Genomic DNA, 21,467 nt, shown 5'->3' on the forward strand with positions numbered 1-21,467 from the left:
AACCACATCACATGGATTCTGCCCCTCTTAAGATAGCTGGAGATAGAAGCATTGGCACAGATTTATCTGGCTTGGGAAGCAGCAGAGCAACCTAGAAATAACTGTTCCTCCCCATAACTTCCGCTATTAACTGCACTGGAATTAGTCAAAAAACAGTTTCTGGATAACACAGTAGTTAAACAACCTTCAGAAGAAATTTAATTATTTACTACATAGAACAGAAGGGAGAAAGAATTCAGTGCAAAGCCCATGTGGATAATTAGCAGTGTTGAAGAACAACAATCAAAAGCATGCAAGGCCAAGTTTAAACCACCTGGCATTTTTTCTGTAGAAGTATAAAGAACACAGGGCTCAGAAGGAGGACTTGGGAATTTGGGGAACTAGTTACAAGGTGAGGAGGCACTTGTTTTCATGACTCTCAAAGTGATGCTCTCTCACACCCAACCAAAGGTCCCAAAAGGCCTTAGCAGCTTAGCACTCAAGACTATTTCTAAGATTGGTGAGGAAAATGATACTCACAAGGTTAGAAACCTTGAGGGCACCAAGAAGGAGATATGTAGGAATTGTAGCCATTCTTATTCTTGCAGCAACTATTCTAGGGAATGGTTCTTTCCCATTCTGGGTTTCTTTCCATTTTGCTCAGACATTAGAAAATGTCAGACCCTGGGCAAGTCACTTAACCCCCATTGCCTAGCCCTTGCCATGCTTCTGCCTTAGAACCAATAACGAGTATTGACTCTAAGATGGAAGGTAAGGGTTTTTAAAAAATGTCAGGACCTTTCTTTAATCTCAACCCAGAGACCATACATGCCAAAACAACTATCTTTTTGAGACCAGCTATTTTGCTTTTCAGATTGCCCAAGAGAAGCCAAAGGTAAGTCTCAGACCAGAAGTTTCCTAAAAGGCCAGGCAAAATCAATACATATTGTACCCAAGTAGACAAAGGGACAGGATTTCAGCAAGTGGCTACTTAAAAATTCAAGGGAACAAGGAAATAAGCATAATGTAATTTTGAATATTGATGCACACACAGGAAGAGCATTTAAAATAAAAAATCAGTCAATTTACAATTGTTGAACTGTACTGTGCAGCAAAACTCTAAACCTATCTGGAGCAGAACACTGGCAAACACATACCTGGTGGACTACAGATCTATAATCGCGATATAAGTCAAGAATTGGACCTGGGAACTAAAAAAATACTAATTCAATTTTTAGGTTGAATTATAAGAGGAATAAGTCTAAAACAAGGGAGAAGCTAAGCTTCCTGGTTACTTCTTTGATTAGACCATATTTGGAGCAGTATTTAATTCTCCATTAAATCTAAGTTAAGAAAGACATTGGCAAACTGCAATGTGTCCAGAGGATACTATCTAGTTTCATGAAGTTATAAAACAAGGCTCAGTGAAAGGAACAGAAGACATTTAACTTGGAGAAGACTTAGCAGAAAATGTGATCTATCATTAAAGATTTGAAAGACTCTATCATGGATTATTTTGCTTAGTGTTAGTTGCAGTGTACCAAATAAACCCACATAAATCATCAGCATTCCTATATGTTTCCTACAAAACCCAGTATCAAGAGTTAGAGAGAGAAACTCCATTTAAAAGCACTCTAGGCAAGATAAAATACCTGGGAATCTACTTGCTAAGACAAATTCAGGAATTATATGAACATAACTACAAAACACTCTTCACACAAATAAAATTAGATCTAAACAATTGGAAAAACAGAACATCAACTACTCATGGGTAGGACGAGATAATATCATAAAAATGACAATCCTACCTAAATTAATTTATTTGTTCAGTTTTATATCTATCAAACTACCAAAATACTTTTTAAATAGAATTAGAAAAAATTATTACAGAGTTCACTGGAAGAACAATAGATCAAGAATATCAAGGGAATTAATGAAAAAAAAATGTGAAGCATGGAGGCCTAGCTTTACCAGATCTCAAACTATATTATATAGCAGTGATCATTAAAACTATATGGTATTAGCTTAAAGACAGAAGGGTGGATCAATGTAATAGATGGAGTAAATGACAGTAGCAAGATAGTATTCAATAAACCCAAAGATCCCAGCTTTTGGGACAAGAACCCACTATTTGACAAAAACTGCTGGGAGAATTTGAAAATGGTATGGGAGAAATTGGGCTTAGATCATCATCTTACACCCTATACCAAGATTAACTAAGAGTAGGTAAATGACTTAAATATAAAGAGAGAAATTATAAACAAATAAGGCAAATAGCATGTCTGTCAGATCTATGGAAAAAGAAAGAATTTAAGACTTTAATTTAATTTAATTTAAGAAGCAAGAGATAGAGAATACTGCAAACTGAAAAATGAATAATTTTTATTATATTAAATTAAAAAGTTTCTGTATAAACAAAACCAATGCAACCAAAATTAGAAGAGAAGCAACAAATTGGGGGGGAAATCTTCATAATAAAAACCTCTAACAAAGGTCTCATTTTCCAAATTTATAAGGAGCTAAGTCAATTGTACAAAAAAAAAAAATCAAGCCATTCCCCAATTGACAAATGGTCAAGGGACATGAATAAACAGTTTTCAGATAAAGAAATAAAAACTGTCAATAAGCACATGAAAAAGGGTTCTAAATCTCTCATAATTAGAGAAATGCAAATCAAAACAATGCAGAGGTACCACCTCATACCGAGCAGATTGGCCAATGTGACAGTAGAGGAAAATAATAAATGTTGGAGGGGATGTGGCAAAATTGGGAAATTAATGCATTGTTGGTGGAGTTATAAATTAATCCAGGCATTCTCAAGGATAATTTGGAATTATGGGCAAGGGAATTTAAAAGAATGAATACCCTTTGATCTAACCATACAACAGCTGGGTTTGTAACCCAAATAGATAATAAGGGAAAAGATTTATACAAAAATATTTATAGCCACACTCTTTGTGGTGGCAAAAATTGGAAAATAAAGGGGTGTCCCTCGACTGTGGTATATGATGATGATAGAATACTGTTGTGTTGTAAGGATTGATGATCTGGAAGTTTTCTATATGAACTGGGAGAACCTCCATGAACTGATGCAGAGTGGAATGAGCAGAACCAGGAGAACACTGTACATAGAAAGTAAAACACTGTGGAACAATACAATGTAATGGACTTTGCTACTAGTAGCAATGCAACAAGTCAGGACACTCCTAAAGGATTTATATAAAAGCATGCTATCCATATTTGTTTTAGTATTAGATAGCTATCTGTCAGGGATACTGGAAAAGGGTCCTAAGACACAAGTTAAACAATTTCCTCCAAAGGTCTGCCCCTTCCTTTCCTCTCTGATATTCTGGGAAGTTCAATGAGTAATAAAACAATGTCATAGGCCATTCCCATTTCCTATACAGTCTTGGTCATTCCTTAGGCTCACTAATTTCCTTTACCTTCTCACACATACTTCAAAGGCCTTTTAAGCTCAAAAATTACATTGTATATTTTATTATAAATGTTAAGATTAAAAATACCAAGTACAAAAGTGTATAATACTTCATAGGTATATTATTTTATCAACTTTAATATGTGAAGATGTTTTTGACTCATCATCAAAAGGACAATGAACTATTTTTCCATAATCTATCATTACCTTTGCTAAGCTGCCTAAAGCCCCTCTCCTTTCTCCTTTCTGCCTAATGCCATACTTGCAAGATGGCTGGTTGGGGTAAGAATATAGCTAGTGGCCTTGATCCTGAATTTTTCTCTAACTGATCCTTTGCACATCATGCTAGAGCAACTGATCTAACCAGTTCTGACAGATATATGAACAAATAAATCACAGTTAGAAAAACATATTTTTCAAATTGGCACATTGCAATAAGAAATATTTTGATAGGATCATCCTTGATTTTAGCTTCTCCTTCAGCCCAATAATCTTTTTTTTCCTTGCACATTCATTCATCCACAGCACTCATCAACAGCTCAAGTCTTGTTTATCAGTCACTAATTTTCTAAACATGCTTAGGAATGATGAAAAATAGAGACAGACACTTTAATCTCCTCACCCATCCCCAGTCAAGCCTGAGAAACCCTGTAAGATGAAAGGATTATAAAACCCATCAGTCTGAGTTCTCACCTCTTTGAATATCAATTCATCTCATGACTAAAACTCTGAAACATTTTTTCATTGCTCCCAAACCTACACTATTCGATTGATTTCTTCATCTCTGTGAGGTTGATCACTCCAAAGGGGCCTGACATGTCAATGATTCCACTTAGGAAAATCAGATTGTTTCCTTTTGGAAACCATTTGTAAAAGGAGTCTTAATGGCATCTTACCCTTCCTCTCCTTTATTTCTTGAAATGATGCCTCCAGCAAGTGTCAACAACCCCTCCTCCTCCTCATCCCAGGACACCTGACTTAAGTGTTTCAAGGGAAAGCTGAATATGAAGAAATGTTAAAAAAAAAAAAAGAAAAGGCAACAGGAAATGCTACCTGTCAAGAGCTATAATACTATACCCCAGTACCTGAGTCAGAAGTCCTAATGGAAAGGTAATGAAGGTTAAGTCTACAAGTAGAAAATGTTCCAGATGTCCACAGCAAGTGACAAATAAGATGGTTTGGGGCTTTGTGCCAGCCTGCAGGCTGAAAAGAATGACTCAGATCATACCTTAGCCCACCTTCTTTCCAGAAACTAAGACTTGCCTAGGTGGTTCAGAGCTGTAAAAAGCAGGTCTCTTCCAAATAGAGAATTCCTAGGCCCTGCTTGATTCTGAATCAGATTCTGAAAACATATTTAAGTACAGCTTCATCCTCGGCAATGGCACACATGGTATCTGTCCTTTGGTCACTGGTGTCAACAGAAATGACATTTTGACCAATCAAATGAAGTAAAGTCATAATGCAGTGGCCTGAATGGTAAATGCACTCGATCTAAGAGAAACTAGTAATACTGCTGCTTAGTCTGACTGAAATAATTCAGCCTTCTAAAGAACAAAAGCTCACTTTGGGTACAAAGAGAAAAACAGAAATAAACAAATGGAGTTTTTGGTCCTAATGATCTCAAAGGTGATATATTAAGTGAAACTCATCTTGGGAAAGGCAAAGCTCTTCTGAAAAAGACTCAGGAATTCATTGCAATTCCTGTGGCCAACCTTAAACTGGAGCCATTTACCCTGAGGGGTAAACTTTTCATGTTCTCCAAGCAACACTAATGTAAAGTGCAATGGTGGTGATTCAGACTTTGATATCAAGAGAAAATGACTCAGAACACTTACCTCTCCTACTGAGTTGGACAAAGCTTGAACTATCTTCTCATGAGCTGTGGCCACAACACTTTGTCCATTGATTTCAATGATACGATGTCCAACTCTGACTCCTCCTCGTTCTGCTATTCCTCCTCTCATGAGGCTGCAAATCTAACCAGAGGAATTAATGATTAAGATGACTAGAAAGTGGCATGTCAAAAAGATGACTTCTGGAGAACATGTGATCCTAGATACAACATATGAGTCAACATAGGTAAGAAATCAAGAGACATAATGATAAAAACCTAATAAATTAGTCATAACTTGAATAAAAACATCCCCACAAAATTAACACATTCAGTTGAATTCTACATTTATTAAACACTTATTATGTTTAGGATCCTTTACCTAAATGTCCTATTTCATCATTGTCTCAGAACCCTATTTTCTAATATTCATTGAATTATTACTCACCATTAATTACTGTCATTCATGTACATAGAAAATCATTCCAGATAAACAAAATACCTGGCTTATCAGCATCAAATATAGAGTAACTACCTTAACACCCACAACTGAAGTTGTGAATAATAATTCTTTAGCTGGAAAAAGTGAAATGAAAATTGTTCTCCATTCCATTCAATGGAGTGAGGACAGCAGATACCTTGGAACCTTCCAAGGTCAATTCTAGGGAGAGAATAAATGCATGAAGGGAGCAGCAATGGAGGGTTGGACTAGAAGAAGAGCTCATCCAGATTGCCAAAAGGGGTGAGGTAGAAGTGTTCCACCTGTAAAATTCTTTTTTTAACAAATTCTTGTTAAGTAAATATTAAACATAATGCTGTTCTCTCTAAAAAAAATCCAGAAGGTGAGGTGTCAAATAAATTCCTTTGCACTGAAGTGTCAATGACTGATAAAATGATGTGACTCTTTCCTAAGAGTTTATTTTTTACTGATCCTAAAGGCTGATGATGTACTAATGCTACTGATTCTCTGTTCCTTAGTTGCCCTGCCCTAGTAATGAATATGACTTCTGGAAAGTTCAGAAGAACCAAAAGACTTCTGTTTTGGACCCTATTACCTTTTTCCTTCTTGGAGATGTTCTAAGAATTTCTATTTGCAAAATGCAAAACAAAACAATTCCAATGTTTTACCTCATATCCATCAGACTAGCAAAGTAACCAAAAGATAAAAATGATCATTGTAAAAGGAGATATACCAAAAAAAGGTATAGGAGTGCATTGTTGTTGTAGTTCTGAATTGGCACAACCAATTTGGAAATATAAATAAAAAACCATGAAATGTTATGCATACTTTAATTTAGTGGGTCTAAAATGCTAAGATGTTATAGATGGAGGGAAAATCCCCATATGTACAAAAATATTAATAGCAACATTTTTCTGTGTGTTAGCAAAGAACTTGAAGCTGTTGATTCCTATCAACTGTATGAACAAATTATAGTAAATATGACTATAACAGAATATTATTACACCACAATTACACACAATAACATATTAGGAAGATATAGAAAACTGAGAAGACTTTTTGAACTGATATGAAGCAAGGTAAGCAGAATCAGGAAAAATGCACATGATGGTAATAATGTAAAGGAAAAGAAGATGAATTATTTTATTGAGCTAGAAAAAGAACTAAATTCATCTGGAAGAACAAAAAGTCAAGAAAATCAAAGGAATTAATGGGGGAAAAAGACTTCACACTTTTAATCAATGGAGAGATCAATCATGGTTCTTAAGGATACAATGGCATGCCTACCATCTCTTGGCAGGGAGGTGATGGACAAAAGATATAGAATAAGGCATACATTGCCAGACCTGGTCAATATGTTGATTTATAACTATAACTATAATTAACTATAATTGTTTACTTCAAAGTTTCCATCCTGGGACATGGAAGCATAGTACTGAGAATTCAAATTCAGGATCTGAATTTGCAATGGCATAAAAAAGTGCATCAATTAAGAATTTTGTAAAATTTATCTTTAACTATATTAAATGTCACTTTCTTTTAATACATTCTAAGAGAGAATTTCAGGATGAGCCACCAGTCCAATCTATTTGGAACAAAATAGTATATGAAGGGGAATAAAGTGAAATAAGGGCAGAAGATTAGATTGGAGTTAAATTGTCAAGGGCCTTAAACTAAACATGGGTTTGCCTTTTTACCTCAACCTCCTAGCAAGAAAAAATGAGAATGTTAAAGTTGTGGAAGAGCAGAAAGACCCTTGGATTTGGAGTCAAAGGCCCTGGGTTCAGATCCTGAATTTGAATTCTATGACATTGAGCAATTCACTATGGTTTAATCATCTATAAAATGAGGAGATTATAAATTAAATAACCTCTAAGAAGACTCTTCCATTTTTATAATACTATGACTTACTCATTAAATTACTACACTTTAAGGAACCTAACAGAGTATCGCATTAGGCATCCTTGAATCACATACCAGCCCTAAAGTGAGGAACTAAACTAATGATTCCAGAGAAGAAAAGACCAAGAGGAAAAACAAGAAATGTCTTCAATTATTTAAAGGACAGAGCTATAGAAAGAGAAGTAGACTCATTATATATTGTAGCAGAGGGAAAAATTGGGCCCCAACAGAAATGCTGTCATTGGGAGAATTCCACTAGCTCTAAGCAGTATATTTTAGAAAGAACATTGACGGACTTCTGGGTAATCATGGCTGCAATCTAGATGCCACACGCTTCCTCTCCCCGGCACCAAACGAAATAGACTACATCTAAGGAGCATAAAAATCACCTTTGGAGGAACAGAAGGACTCCCCAGTACTTCCCAGTACCCCACAGAGGCGAAGGTACATGAGGTTTGAACATTTCCACACTATAATAAGAAGGATGAAAAGCTTGCACAGAAACATGAACTGAGCCGCCCTTCCCCCCACCTCCCCCAACAAACCAGAGTGAGCTACCGGAGCACTCACTGAGACAGCGAGTGAGTGGGGAAAGTGTCTGTCTGGGGGGGGGGGCACTCCAGGGTCCTTGGGATCTGGGGACTGCCAGGAAAAAACATCTCAGGGCGGTTTCACAGGAGAATCCTGCGCTGAGCCCAGGGGGCCCAGGGGGCTTTACTTGGGGCAGTTGCGCTGAGCATCTGGGTGGAGCTAAACACCAGGGGCGGATCACGCGCTGATTATCTGGGCGGAGCTGATCACCTGGGTGGTTGCGCTGAGAACTGGGGCCTGCACTCTAAGAAACCTCAGAGGTGGGGAAGAACTAGTCTGAGGCAAGCTAAATTCACAGAAAACCTGCCCATATTACCCAGACCCCATACCAAAAAGGAAAGGGGAATAAAACCACCAAAGGGATGGCTCACATGGCCCAAAATCAAGCCTCCAGGAAGAAAGGGAAAAAGATGACTATTGAAAACTTTTATGGTGGGAGTACCCAAGGAAAAGAAGAGAATGAGGATGAAATCCAAAAAAAAATCAGAACATGCCTCCCAAAATGGAAACTATCAACAAGCTCTGGAAGATCTCAAACTGGAGCTTACCCAAAAGATGGAAACTTGGAAAGAAAAATGGGAGAAAGAGATCAGCAGTCTGACAGATAAGACTGCTCAATTGGAAAAAGAGCTGGAAGCATCCAATAGAAGGGCAGATAAAGCTGAAAAGCAAAACCAGTCCCTAATGACCAGAATTAAGCAACTTGAAGAAAGTGAGATCATAAAACAGCAAGAATCAATAAAGCAAAGCCAAAAAATTAATAAATTAGAAGAAAACATAAAATATCTCACTGAAAAGGTCACAGACTTGGAAAACAGAGGAAGAAGAGACAACCTACGAATTATCGGTCCCCCAGAAAAACCAGAGATAAATAATAAACTCGATGTTATTCTACAGGAGATTATAAAAGAAAATTGCCCACACGTTCTGGAGCAAGGGGGCAAAATAGAAATAGAAAGGGTTCATAGAACACCCTCTATACTAAATCCCCAAAAGACAACCCCTAGGAATATAATTGCCAAATTCAAGAGCTTCCAAGAAAAAGAGAAAATCCTACAAGAAGGCAAGAAGAGAAGCTTCAGATATAGGGAGGCTCCCATAAGGATCACATATGACTTAGCAGCTAACACACTAAGAGGCCGCAAAGCATGGAACATGATATTTAGAAAGGCAAGAGAGCTGGGATTCCAACCAAGAATCAACTACCCAGCAAAACTGACTATATACTTCCGGGGGAAGGTATGGGCATTGAACAAAATAGAAGATTTCCAAACATTTGCTAAGAAAAGACCAGAACTTAGTGGAAAATTTGATATCCAAGCACAGAAAGCAAGAGAAACATGAAAAGGTAAATATGAAAGAAAGGAAAAAGGAGATAAATCTTATCTTTTTCTTTAAGTCAAACTCTCTTCTATAAGGACTACATTTACATCAAATTATATATATTAATATGTGGGGAAATGTTTTGTGTAACTCTCAAAAATTATATGCATCATTAGAGTAGTTAGAAGAAACATGCACAGGGAAAGATTGGGGCATCAAGAAGATTTGGGGAAAGTGGGGGCAAAGAAAGGAAAAGGGACGGGGGGAACCATTGATAATACTAAGATTTACTTCAAAAAGGGGGGAGAACTTAATAGAATAATCTTTCCCATATAAAGATACACATAGGAAGGGGAGGGGAAGAACTCTCATATGAGAAGGAGAGGAAGAGAGCGTGAAGTGGAATTACTTAAACTTTACTCCCAGTGAAATCAAATCTGAGAGGGAAAAACATCTAGATCCAGTGGGATCCTGAATTCTATCTTATCCATTAGGGCAAGAAAGAAAGGAAAATTAAGGAGGGGGAGAGGGGAGGGAGTATAAAAAAGGGAGGGAAGGAGAGGGGGGAGGGGAAGGGAGCATAAAAAGGGAGGGGCTAGAAAGGGAAGCATATCAAGGGAGGGGACTAGGGGGACTGACCTAAAGTAAATCACTGGTTCAAAAGGATATAGCTAAAGAAGAAAGGTCAGAACTAGGGGAAGATATCAAAATGCCAGCAAATCCACAAATGACAATCTTAACTTTGAACGTGAATGGGATGAACTCACCCATAAAACATAGACAAATACCAGATTGGATTAGAACCCAAAACCCTACCATTTTTTGTCTTCAAGAAACACATATGAGGCGGGTTGATACTCACAAGGTTAGAATTAAAATTTGGAGTAAGACCTTTTGGGCCTCAACTGATAGAAAGAAGGCAGGAGTTGCAATCATGATATCTGACAAAGCCAAAGCAAAAATAGACCTGATCAAAAGGGATAGGGAAGGTAAATATATTCTGTTAAAAGGGAGTATAGACAATGAGGAAATATCACTAATCAACATGTATACACCAAATGGTATAGCATCCAAATTTTTAATAGAGAAACTAGGAGAATTGAAGAAGGAAATAGACAGTAAAACCATATTAGTGGGAGACTTGAACCAACCACTATCAAATTTAGATAAATAAAACCAAAAAATAAACAAGAAAGAGGTAAAAGAGGTGAATGAAATCTTAGAAAAATTAGAGTTAATAGACATATGGAGAAAAATAAATAGGGACAAAAAAGAATATACCTTCTTTTCAGCACCACATGGCACATTCACAAAAATAGATCATACACTAGGTCACAGAAACATGGCACTCAAATGCAGAAAAGCAGAAATAATAAATGCAGCCTTTTCAGATCACAAGGCAATAAAAATATTGATCAGTAAGGGTACATGGAGAGCCAAATCAAAAATTAATTGGAAATTAAATAATATGATACTCCAAAATCGGTTAGTTAGAGAAGAAATCATAGAAACAATTAATAATTTCATTAAGGAAAATGACAACGGCGAGACATCCTTTCAAACCTTATGGCAGCCAAGGCAGTACTTAGAGGAAAATTCATATCCCTGAGTGCATATATTAACAAATTAGGGAGGACAGAGATCAAGGAATTGGAAATGCAAATCAAAAAACTTGAGAACAAACAAATTAAAAACCCCCAGAAGAAAACCAAACTAGAAATCCTAAAAATTAAGGGAGAAATTAATAAAATAGAAAGTGACAGAACTATTGAGCTAATATACAAGACTAGAAGCTGGTACTTTGAAAAATCAGACAAAATAGACAAAGTACTGGTCAATCTAATTAAAAAAAGGAAAGAAGAAAGGCAAATTAACAGCATCAAGGATGAAAAGGGGGATCTCACCACCAATGAAGAGGAAATTAAGAGAATCATTAAAAACTACTTTGCCCAACTATATGGCAATAAAATTACCAACCTAGGTGATATGGATGAATATTTACAAAAATATAAATTGCCTAGACTAACAGAAAAAGAAATAGATTTCTTAAATAATCCCATATCAGAAAAAGAAATCCAACAGGCCATCAAAGAACTTCCTAAGAAAAAATCCCCAGGGCCTGATGGATTCATCAGTGAATTCTATCAAACATTCAAAGAACAGCTAACTCCAATACTATACAAACTATTTGACATAATAAGCAAAGAGGGAGTTCTACCAAACTCCTTTTATGATACAAACATGGTACTAATTCCAAAGCCAGGCAGGCCAAAAACAGAGAAAGAAAATTATAGACCAATCTCCCTAATGAATATAGATGCAAAAATCTTAAATAGGATACTAGCAAAAAGACTCCAGCAAGTGATCAGAAGAATCATTCACCATGATCAAGTAGGATTCATACCAGGGATGCAGGGCTGGTTCAATATTAGGAAAACCATCCACATAATTGACCACATCAACAAGCAAACCAACAAAAATCACATGATTATTTCAATAGATGCAGAAAAAGCCTTTGATAAAATACAACACCCATTCCTATTAAAAACACTGGAAAGCATAGCAATAGAAGGGCTGTTCCTAAAAATAAAAAACAGTATATATCTAAAACCATCAACTAATATCATCTGCAATGGGGATAAACTAAATCCATTCCCATTAAGATCAGGAATGAAACAAGGATGCCCATTATCACCTCTATTATTTGACATTGTACTAGAAACACTAGCAGTAGCAATTAGAGAAGAAAAAGAAATTGAAGGCATTAAAATAGGCAAGGAGGAGACCAAATTATCGCTCTTTGCAGATGACATGATGGTCTACTTAAAGAATCCTAGAGATTCAACCAAAAAGCTAATGGAAATAATCAACAACTTTAGCAAAGTTGCAGGATACAAAATAAACACACAAGTCACCAGCATTTCTATATAATTCCAACACAGCTCAGCAGCAAGAACTAGAAAGAGAAATCCCATTCAAAATCACCTTAGACAAAATAAAATACTTAGGAATCTATCTTCGGAGACAAAAACAGGAACTATATGAACACAACTACAAAACACTTTCCACACAACTAAAACTAGACTTGAACAATTAGAGAAACATTAACTGCTCATGGGTAGGACGAGCCAATATAATAAAAATGACTATCCTACCCAAACTCATCTATCTATTTAGTGCCATACCCATGGAACTTCCAAAAAAATTTTTTATTGATTTAGAAAAAAACATAACAAAGTTCATTTGGAAAAACAAAAGATCAAGGATATCCAGGGAAATAATGAAAAAAAAAATAAAAAGGAAGGGGGCCTCACAGTCCCAGATCTCAGACTATATTATAAAGCAGCAGTCACCAAAACAATCTGGTACTGGCTAAGAGACAGAAAGGAGGATCAGTGGAATAGACTCGGGATAAGTGACCTCAGCAAGACAGTATATGATAAACCCAAAGATCCCAGCTTTTGGGACAAAAATCCACTATTTCATAAAAACTGCTGGGAAAATTGGAGGACAGTGTGGGAAAGATTAGGTTTAGATCAACACCTCACACCCTACACCAAGATAAATTCAAAATGGGTGAATGACTTGAACCTTTAAAGAAGGAAACTATAAGAAAATTAGGCGAACACAGAATAGCACACATGTCAGACCTTTGGGAAGGGAAAGACTTCAAAACCAAGCAAGACTTAGAAAGAGTTACAAAATGCAAAATAAATAATCTGGAATATATCAAATTAAAAAGTTTTTGTACAAACAAAACCAATGTAACTAAAATCAGAAGGGAAGCAACAAATTGGGAAACAATCTTCATAGAAACCTCTGACAAAGGTTTATTTACACAAATTTACAAAGAGCTAAATCAATTGTACAAAAAACCAAGCCATTCTCCAATTGATAAATGGGCAAGGGACATGAACAGGCAGTTCGCAGCCAAAGAAATCAAAACTATTAATAAGCACACGAAAAAGTGCTCTACATCTCTTATAATCAGAGAGATGCAAATCGAAACAACTCTGAGGTATCACCTCACACCTAGCAGATTGGCTAACATGACAGCTATGGAAAATAATGAATGCTGGAGGGGATGTGGCAAAGTAGGGACACTAATTCATTACTGGTGGAGTTGTGAATTGATTCAACCATTCTGGAGGGCAATTTGGAACTATGCCTAAAGGGTGATAAAAGACTGTCTGCCCTTTGATCCAGCTATAGCACTGCTGGGTTTGTACCCCAAAGAGATAATAAGGAAAAAGACTTGTACAAGAATATTCATAGCAGCACTCTTTGTGGTGGCCAAAAATTGGAAAACGAGGGGATGCCCATCAATTGGGGAATGGCTGAACAAATTGTGGTATATGTTGGTGATGGAATACTACTGTGCTTAAAGGAATAATAAAGTAGAGGAATTCCATGGAGACTGGAACAACCTCCAGGAAGTGATGCAGAGTGAAAAGGAGCAGAACCAGGAAAACATTGTACACAGAGATGATACACTGTGGTACAATCGAAGGTAATGGACTTCTCCATTAGTGTCAATGCAATGTCCCTGAACAATCTGCAAGGATCTAAAACATACTATCCACAAGCAGAGGATAAACTGTGGGAGTAAAAACACCAATGAAAAGCAACTGCTTGACTACAGGGGTTGAGGGGATATGACTGAGGAGAGACTCTAAATGAACACTCTAATGCAAATACCAACAACAGGGAAATGGGTTCGAGTCAAGAACACATGTGATAACCAGTGGAATCGTGTGTAGGCTATGGGAGAAGGAAAGGTAGTGGGAGGGGGGGAGGAAAAGAAAATGATCTTTGTTTCCAGTGAATAATGTTTGGAAATGACCAAATAAAATAATGTTTAAAATTTAAAAAAAAAGATTTAAAAAATAGAAAGAAAGAACATTGACAAAGAGGAGAATGTGGATAGGGACAGGAGTACCTGAAATCATGTAATACTGGAATTAGGTAAGAGAATTAGAAATGTTTAGCCTGGAGAAGGAAAAACTCAAGTTAGTTTTGTGAAAGGGATATAAGATGTTTTCAGTTATTTGAGGGGCTCTCACAGATAAGGAGACAGCATTCCCTAGTAGACTAGGTGAAGGACTGGAGTCATGAAGACCTGGATTCACTGCCTACCCCTGATTCTTCTTAGTTATGCGACCACTAAGCTAGGACCTAGGGACGGCATCCCATGCTGAAAGTCAGCCAGGGCCTGAAGCAGAACTACTTTTGTGTACTGGGACTGCTAAGAAAATCAGCTGTGCTAAAGATAGCAGTCTTTCTATCTCCTTTCCAAAACGATGATTTAGTCACAGACCAACTAAGTTGAAATTCCTCTTTCCTGCAATCACTTCTCAATTCCTCATCTCTACTCTCCTCAAACCTCTCTATCTCCAAAGTCTATCCAATGCCCTACCCTCTATAACTCCTCTTCTATCATTAATGGGCGTCCCTTTGTATGAAGCCTCATCTTCTTACACACCTGACTTCCCCAATCATCCCTCTTGACCCTAACTCAATACTGGATATCACCATCAGTTGGCACCATTCCCTCTTTGAAGTTCATTACATTCCATTAGCCAGGTTCTAGTTGCTGTTACCTACTGGCCTTCATTACTTTGCTCACAGGCTTCTTCTTTACCTTAGCCTCTGTTCTAAAAATTGGGTACCTCTATATTCATGTTGATGTTCCCTTCAATATTCCAGTCTCTCATTTCCCAACATCCACAATTTCCATAATCCTTCACTACTCCCTCACGAGACATGGGGATGGTCATACCCTTGATCTCACCATCACCTGTAAATACTAACTCCATAATCTAGAACCCTGGAATTCTTCTCTCAGACCATGACCAGGATCTTGCTTTTTCATTTCAGCCTCCAAGTCAGTTCTTCATAACTGATTTTCTTACACTGTTAAAAATCTTAAATCACCCCATCCATCCATATCTTCCCAATCCATCATCCCTGCTATGAAACTGCTAATTCAAACCATCTATGGTACCCCTCCCCCCTTCCTTTCTCATTAGCAGAAGACCTTTCCTCTTTCTCTGCCAAAAAATAAATAATGGCCATATCAGGCCTTTCTTTCCTCCACTCCTGACCCACCATCTTTGTGTGGTTTTGCTCTGGCTGCACCAGTGCTCCAAATGCACTCCTTTCTTACCTCTTCCTCAGAGTCCCTATCTTCTTTCAAGATATAGTTCATGAAACACCGTTTGTATGATCTTCAATTGCTAATGCCCCTCTTCCCAAATAACTTTGTATTTAAGTCCAAATGTAACATGTAACTCCCACATACTTGTCCTATGTTCTAGACCCCAAGACCCACTTATGTGTTCCATGTACAAATACTGCTCCTCCATGGCCTTTGCAGAGAGTCTTCCTGCATTTATCTTCCCTATTAGAATGTAATCAGAGATTGTTTTATTCTTTCTGCTTGTATTCCTGATACTTAGCACAATGTCTTGCATATAATAAGCATCCTTAGCATTGTGCTGGGAACATAATAGGTGCTTAATCGATGTTTTTGATTGATTAAATAAATAATTATTGATTGATTAATTAAAAATAAGGGCATCCACTGTAAGATACTTTTTGTTCCAATCTCTGAATAAGAGGTACCCCTTCTCATTGCCAATGCAAGCCTATTTATTTGGGTCCTTGATTCTATCTCCTCCCATATTGCCCTCTCCATAACCTTGTCCCATACAGCAACCTCTCTTTCTATCTAATCTTCATTCTTACCTTAATTATCAGCTCCTTCCCTGCTAGCTATGATTACACCAAGGTCATATTCATCCTTAACCCTTTTCACATAACTCTACTGCCATCAAAGCTCTCTCTTTCTTTGTCTGCCCCCTTTCACAGGTAGAGTTAGAGAAGAAGATTTCTATAATTGTTGCTTCCACTTCCTCACTTTGCATTTAATTCTCAACCTCCCAAAATCTAGCTTCTGACTCCACCCGTGAAACTCTTTCCCTGTAGTCAGCAATGGCTTCTTCTTTGTTCTTATTCTTCCTGACACCTATGCAACATATGACACTTAACTATGACCTCCACTCCTTTATACTTGTATCTGTCACTGCTCCTATCTGCTCCTTCTCAGTATCCTTTTCAGGGTCATCATCCATATCTCTCTTCTTAAATGTGGATGTAATTCCTCAACTTTCTCTTGTCTCTTTTCTCCATCACCCCCTCTCTCTTTCATCTTCTCCTTTGGGTTCAACTATCATCTTTAAACTAAACACTCTCACATCTACACATTCAGCCTTCATCCCTCTCCTGACTTCCACTCCACCTTCAAATGGCAGCTAGATAACTCTGTTTGGATCTTCCATGGGCATCTCAAATTCAACAAATACAAAAAAAGGACTTATCATTTCCACTAAACCACTGAATCTATTATTTCCTTTTTAAGTAGTGCTTGTGCCTTGCTAAATCCCAGCCCTGGATTGCCATAACTTCTCTGTTCCTACATGAATGCTATTGAGGAATACCTGGAGAAATTCACACAATTATATTGAAATGACTCCAACCTCTACCTTCTAATTCCCCTATTTCTACTGAAGGTATTCTCATCCCTCTAGCCACTATAGTGATCTGATAAAACCTCTCCATCATTTGTGACTCCTTTTCCCTCAATCTCCATATCCACTGAGTGATCAAGTCTTAGTTTTTCTTCTTCCATATCTGTCCCTTTTCTCTACTAATACAGTCAACACTTTAGTTCAAGCTCTTGTTACCTCTTTACCTTCATCACTGCTTCCTAAATCTTTCTCCTCTCCAATCTGTCCTTCACACAGTTACCACGTTGATGATCCTAAAACACATCCCCAAGAAAAAATCATGAATACCTTTCTACTCAACTACTTTAGAGATAAAATACAAAATTCTTGTTTGGTCATTTAGAGTCCTTTACAAACAGGTTCCAGACTACTTTTCCAGACAGATAACATAACTTCCAAATATATGTTTGTGTTCTAGCCCAAATGGCTCTCTTGCATGTGCCATGTATAAATGCACCTAAGTCATCCATTCTTAAATGCTCTCCCTCCTCCTCACCTATGACTGCTGAATCCATAGCTTCCTCCTTTAAGTCTTGGTCCAGGAACAATATCCTATAGAAGGCCTTTCATAATTCTCCTTTAATCCCAATATATGTGCTTTCTTCTCATCCCTGGAAAATCCCTTTATATTTTCTTTGTGTATATATAGCTCAGGTGGCCCCAGGAACCTTTAATTTATTTGTCTAACTGGAGAACAACAAAAGACTGTTTTATTCTAAAAGACCACAGAGGGCACAATGGGTTTCTCAGCAATAATTTATTGCCCTTTACAGTCAATGAACAATCATTTTTAATTCAGATCTACTTATTTTGAAACAACTGGAAGAGTCCATTCACTGTCTGCTCCAAGTAAGGAACATGTCCCTCAATAAAAGGCCAGTGGGCATGTTCAGCTCCATTTATGAAAATAGATTAGGGTTTCCTCAATTATCTCTGCTACATAAATTTTATCTTTACTTATCTATATACATGTAATATCTAAATAGCAGAATATAGGTTTCTTGAAGCCAGAAACAAGTTAATTTTTGTTAACCCAGAATCTAGCATGTAATCTTATACAGAGTAGATATTTAATAAAGGTTTTGATTAAAATCATGTAACCTCGATAAGCTTCAAACAACCCTACGACTACATACTAATTTACAGAAGAGTTATAATCTATATGGGATAGAGGGAGTTCCAATTCTGATGAAATCACAGCTTATTAACATTATGACTATTGACATATTGGCATCATTTGGAAAAAGGACCAAACTCAACTAAGGGCTGAAATAGGAACAATGGGAAAAGATGAAAAGAAGCAATTTCCTCAATATAAGAAGAAAACTCCTAATCATAAATGATGACCTAATATAAAATGGGCTGCCTCAGGTGGTTAAAGACATTCAAGTAAAGTCTGAGTGCTATTTAGGATCTTGTAGAAAGGATTCCATTTCACATCTGAATTGAACTAGATATCCTTGGTGTGTCTCCAAATTCCAAGAGTTTAAGATGCAAAATCAGTGTGTTATGTAAAATGGAAAGGGCAATGATTCTAGAGTTAGAAGGTCTAGGTTTATATTCCATCTCAGACACATGACTACTTGAATGATCTTCAGGAAATCATTTAACACTCTGAGCTTCAGTTTCCCCAGGTAGAAAATAAGGTTATCAAACTAGATGTACTCTGGGGATCCTTCCAGTTCAAGACCTAAAATGATAAGATCCTGAGATATTGGAGAGTACAAGTAGTAGCAGCATATCTTTCCTCTGTCTCTATCCTGCACTGGCTAACAAGTTCTCTTCCACAACTAAAGGAACCCTGTAAAGCGCATGAGTACAATTTGAATTCAATAACCATTAGCTATTCCTGGGCAAATAGCTCAAGGGGAAGGGAAGTAGTGTAGATACAGAGACTATCAGTCTCTTTCTCAGAGTTCTGTAGAACTTTGGTCCCTGAAGCTGTCACTCTTTCAGGGCCAAACAAAACATTTTGAAGATGTCTAGATTTGGGGCTTGCTGGCAGAAGTCAAGAGCAGCCCTTTTCTGAATCAGTCACCATGGGAGCTGTTCTTTGAAAGAGGAACTTTTGTCAAAATAAAGCCAATCACTGATCTCAAAAATCTTTTTCCCAGAAATGCAGCAAAACCATAATGAACTTGGGCTTTTATGAGCCTGAGCAGAAACAACAATAATGAAAAAAATCTTTGCAGGAAGCATTTTTTAAAAAATCCATTTCTTAAAGTCTGAGATTTAATTACCAAGGATAATTCCTAGCCAGCTTTTCCAGGCCTAGAGGCTGATTGTTAGGTAGGGGGTTGGGGAGAGGTGGAGAGACAATTTGGAAAGTCGTTAGAAATTTCCTACAGAGCCAGATAACTAAAAGAAGCTGCTATCTCCTTTTTCTAAAGAGAATTACCTCACTGTTCTCTTTTAGGTTTAGAAACAAAGCATTTCAGAGTTGAAAAGGACCCTAAGAAATCACTGGGCTTTGTTTGAATCCCCAGGGCCTGGTACTGTGCCTAACATATGTATCAATATATCAGACACCTCTATGGGATTCCATTGGCATGGGAACCCCTTGTACTAATGCAGATTACTGCTCATTTATAACTTTCAGTCCTCATGGATGGCATAAATCAGAGTGCAGTGATGCTGCAACTGGCCTTGTTGGTGACAAGGTCCCTATTTGATATATATCAAATGGTAATGTACTATCACTAAAAGATAATTGAACAAAAAGTCAGAAGACCCAGGTGGCGTGTGACTCCAGCATTTATGACTAGCTATGTGGCCTTGGTCAAGTCATGTTGATTCAGCATCTCAGTTGCTCCTCTATAAAATGGGGTTGATAATATTTATGCCACTGATCTCAAAGGGTTTTCAGTAGAAGGTAAAATGTATATTAAGTATCTTATAGTCACTAGAACAACATATGAATATCATTGGTTTTTTCCATTTATTAGATATATCACAGCCTCTCTGTAACCAAAATCCAATGTGAAATCTGTACCCAGGGCATCTCTGACTCATTGCTACCCCCATGCTTTGTCTCCTGCAGCAGGTGAAAGAATTTGGTAGGTGGGCAGAAATTTGACATCCTGGGGAGGGGGAGGTTAGGTTCTTGCAGAAAAGGCCAAACAGAAGCAGCTTAAGACCCTGCACCTACATCTCAACCCTTAGGAAAGACAAGTAAGTGCCTATAAATAGAGTTCTGAGAAAGGGAGTTCCCAGGAAGCATAGAAGAAGCAGACTTACTCTCTGTGGGAAATATTTCCCCAGAATGGATTTGCTTCCCGAAAAGCAGTATACATGTCTAAGAGGGTTAGTTCTTTGGTGCTAAAATAAAGGAGATTAAAAACATCAAAGACTGTACACACTGAAAACTGAAATATGCAATTAACATTGGAAAGAGTAAAACGAGTTCATCCAGATATGTAAAATTCATTTGGAAAGAGACATATATATTCTACAGGACTTTTTGTTCCTTCCCTTAAATCCCCTGCCTGGAAACTGTCTTCCATTTTAATAATAATAATAATGCTTTTTCTTAATAACAGCTTTTATTTATATTTACCTTATTTTAAGGTTTGTAAAGCATTTTACATATGTTATTTCATTTTATACTCACAATAACCTTTTGAAGTCTGTACTGTTATTATCTTCATTGTACAGCTGGGGAGACTGAGGTAAAAAGAGATTCTGAGACTTGTTCAGGATCACTCAGCTAATAAGAGGATGCTAAACCCAACATTCTATTCATCTTTTGTACCCCTACTGGCCTCAATCTTGTCAATTTTTCAGTCTACGAACAAGCATTTAGTAAGCACCATTATATGCTAGGTCTGTGTGAAGCACTACAGATGCACATTCAAAGAATGATACAATTTCTTCTCTAAAGGAGTTTACATTCTAGTGAGGGAGGGGGAACCAACCTTAGGCCCTCCATTTCCTTTTGCCCCATCCAAGGAGTCTTAACAACTTTTCTAAATTGAGCTCAGATCTGCACTGACCTGGAGAAGTTGCCAAGGGCAATGAATGCTATCAAGAAGGCAGGACTAGAAGCAATTGAATGGAAATTACCAAGGAGAAGAATTGGGCTTGATATAAGAAAATCTTCCTAACAAACAATTAGAAAGTGGAATGGACACTGAAGAAGTCCTGGGTTTCTTCTCACATTACTATTGTGGATATGGCCAAGGAAATCTTCAGCCAGTTGCCTCAGAGATTCATTTCAAGTCTGAGATTCTGGGACATTGTGATCTGTTAAAGAGCATTTCAAGGATGGCCAAGGTCTTAGGGTTTCTGTACTGAAATTTCTTTCAGAAAAGTCTATGTTTCTTGAGAAAGAAAACAATCATAAGCCTTTCAGAGGGCTTGGAAGAAAAGGAAGACAAG

General features: G+C 37.3%; 1 protein-coding gene across 14 annotated transcripts in view; it reads right to left on the reverse strand.

Annotated features, from left to right (window-relative positions):
• Positions 1 to 21,467, reverse strand: part of APBA2 (amyloid beta precursor protein binding family A member 2) — a 360,332-nt gene that overhangs the window by 3,540 nt on the left and 335,325 nt on the right. For all 14 annotated transcript variants that reach the window (XM_056807712.1, XM_056807715.1, XM_056807711.1 and 11 more), the window contains one exon: positions 5,251 to 5,391. In XM_056807712.1, coding sequence (XP_056663690.1) covers positions 5,251 to 5,391 — 141 coding nt within the window. The remainder of the gene's footprint in view (positions 1 to 5,250; positions 5,392 to 21,467) is intronic.

This window comes from Monodelphis domestica, chromosome 1 (assembly GCF_027887165.1).
Source record: "Monodelphis domestica isolate mMonDom1 chromosome 1, mMonDom1.pri, whole genome shotgun sequence".
Lineage (NCBI taxonomy): Eukaryota > Metazoa > Chordata > Mammalia > Didelphimorphia > Didelphidae > Monodelphis > Monodelphis domestica.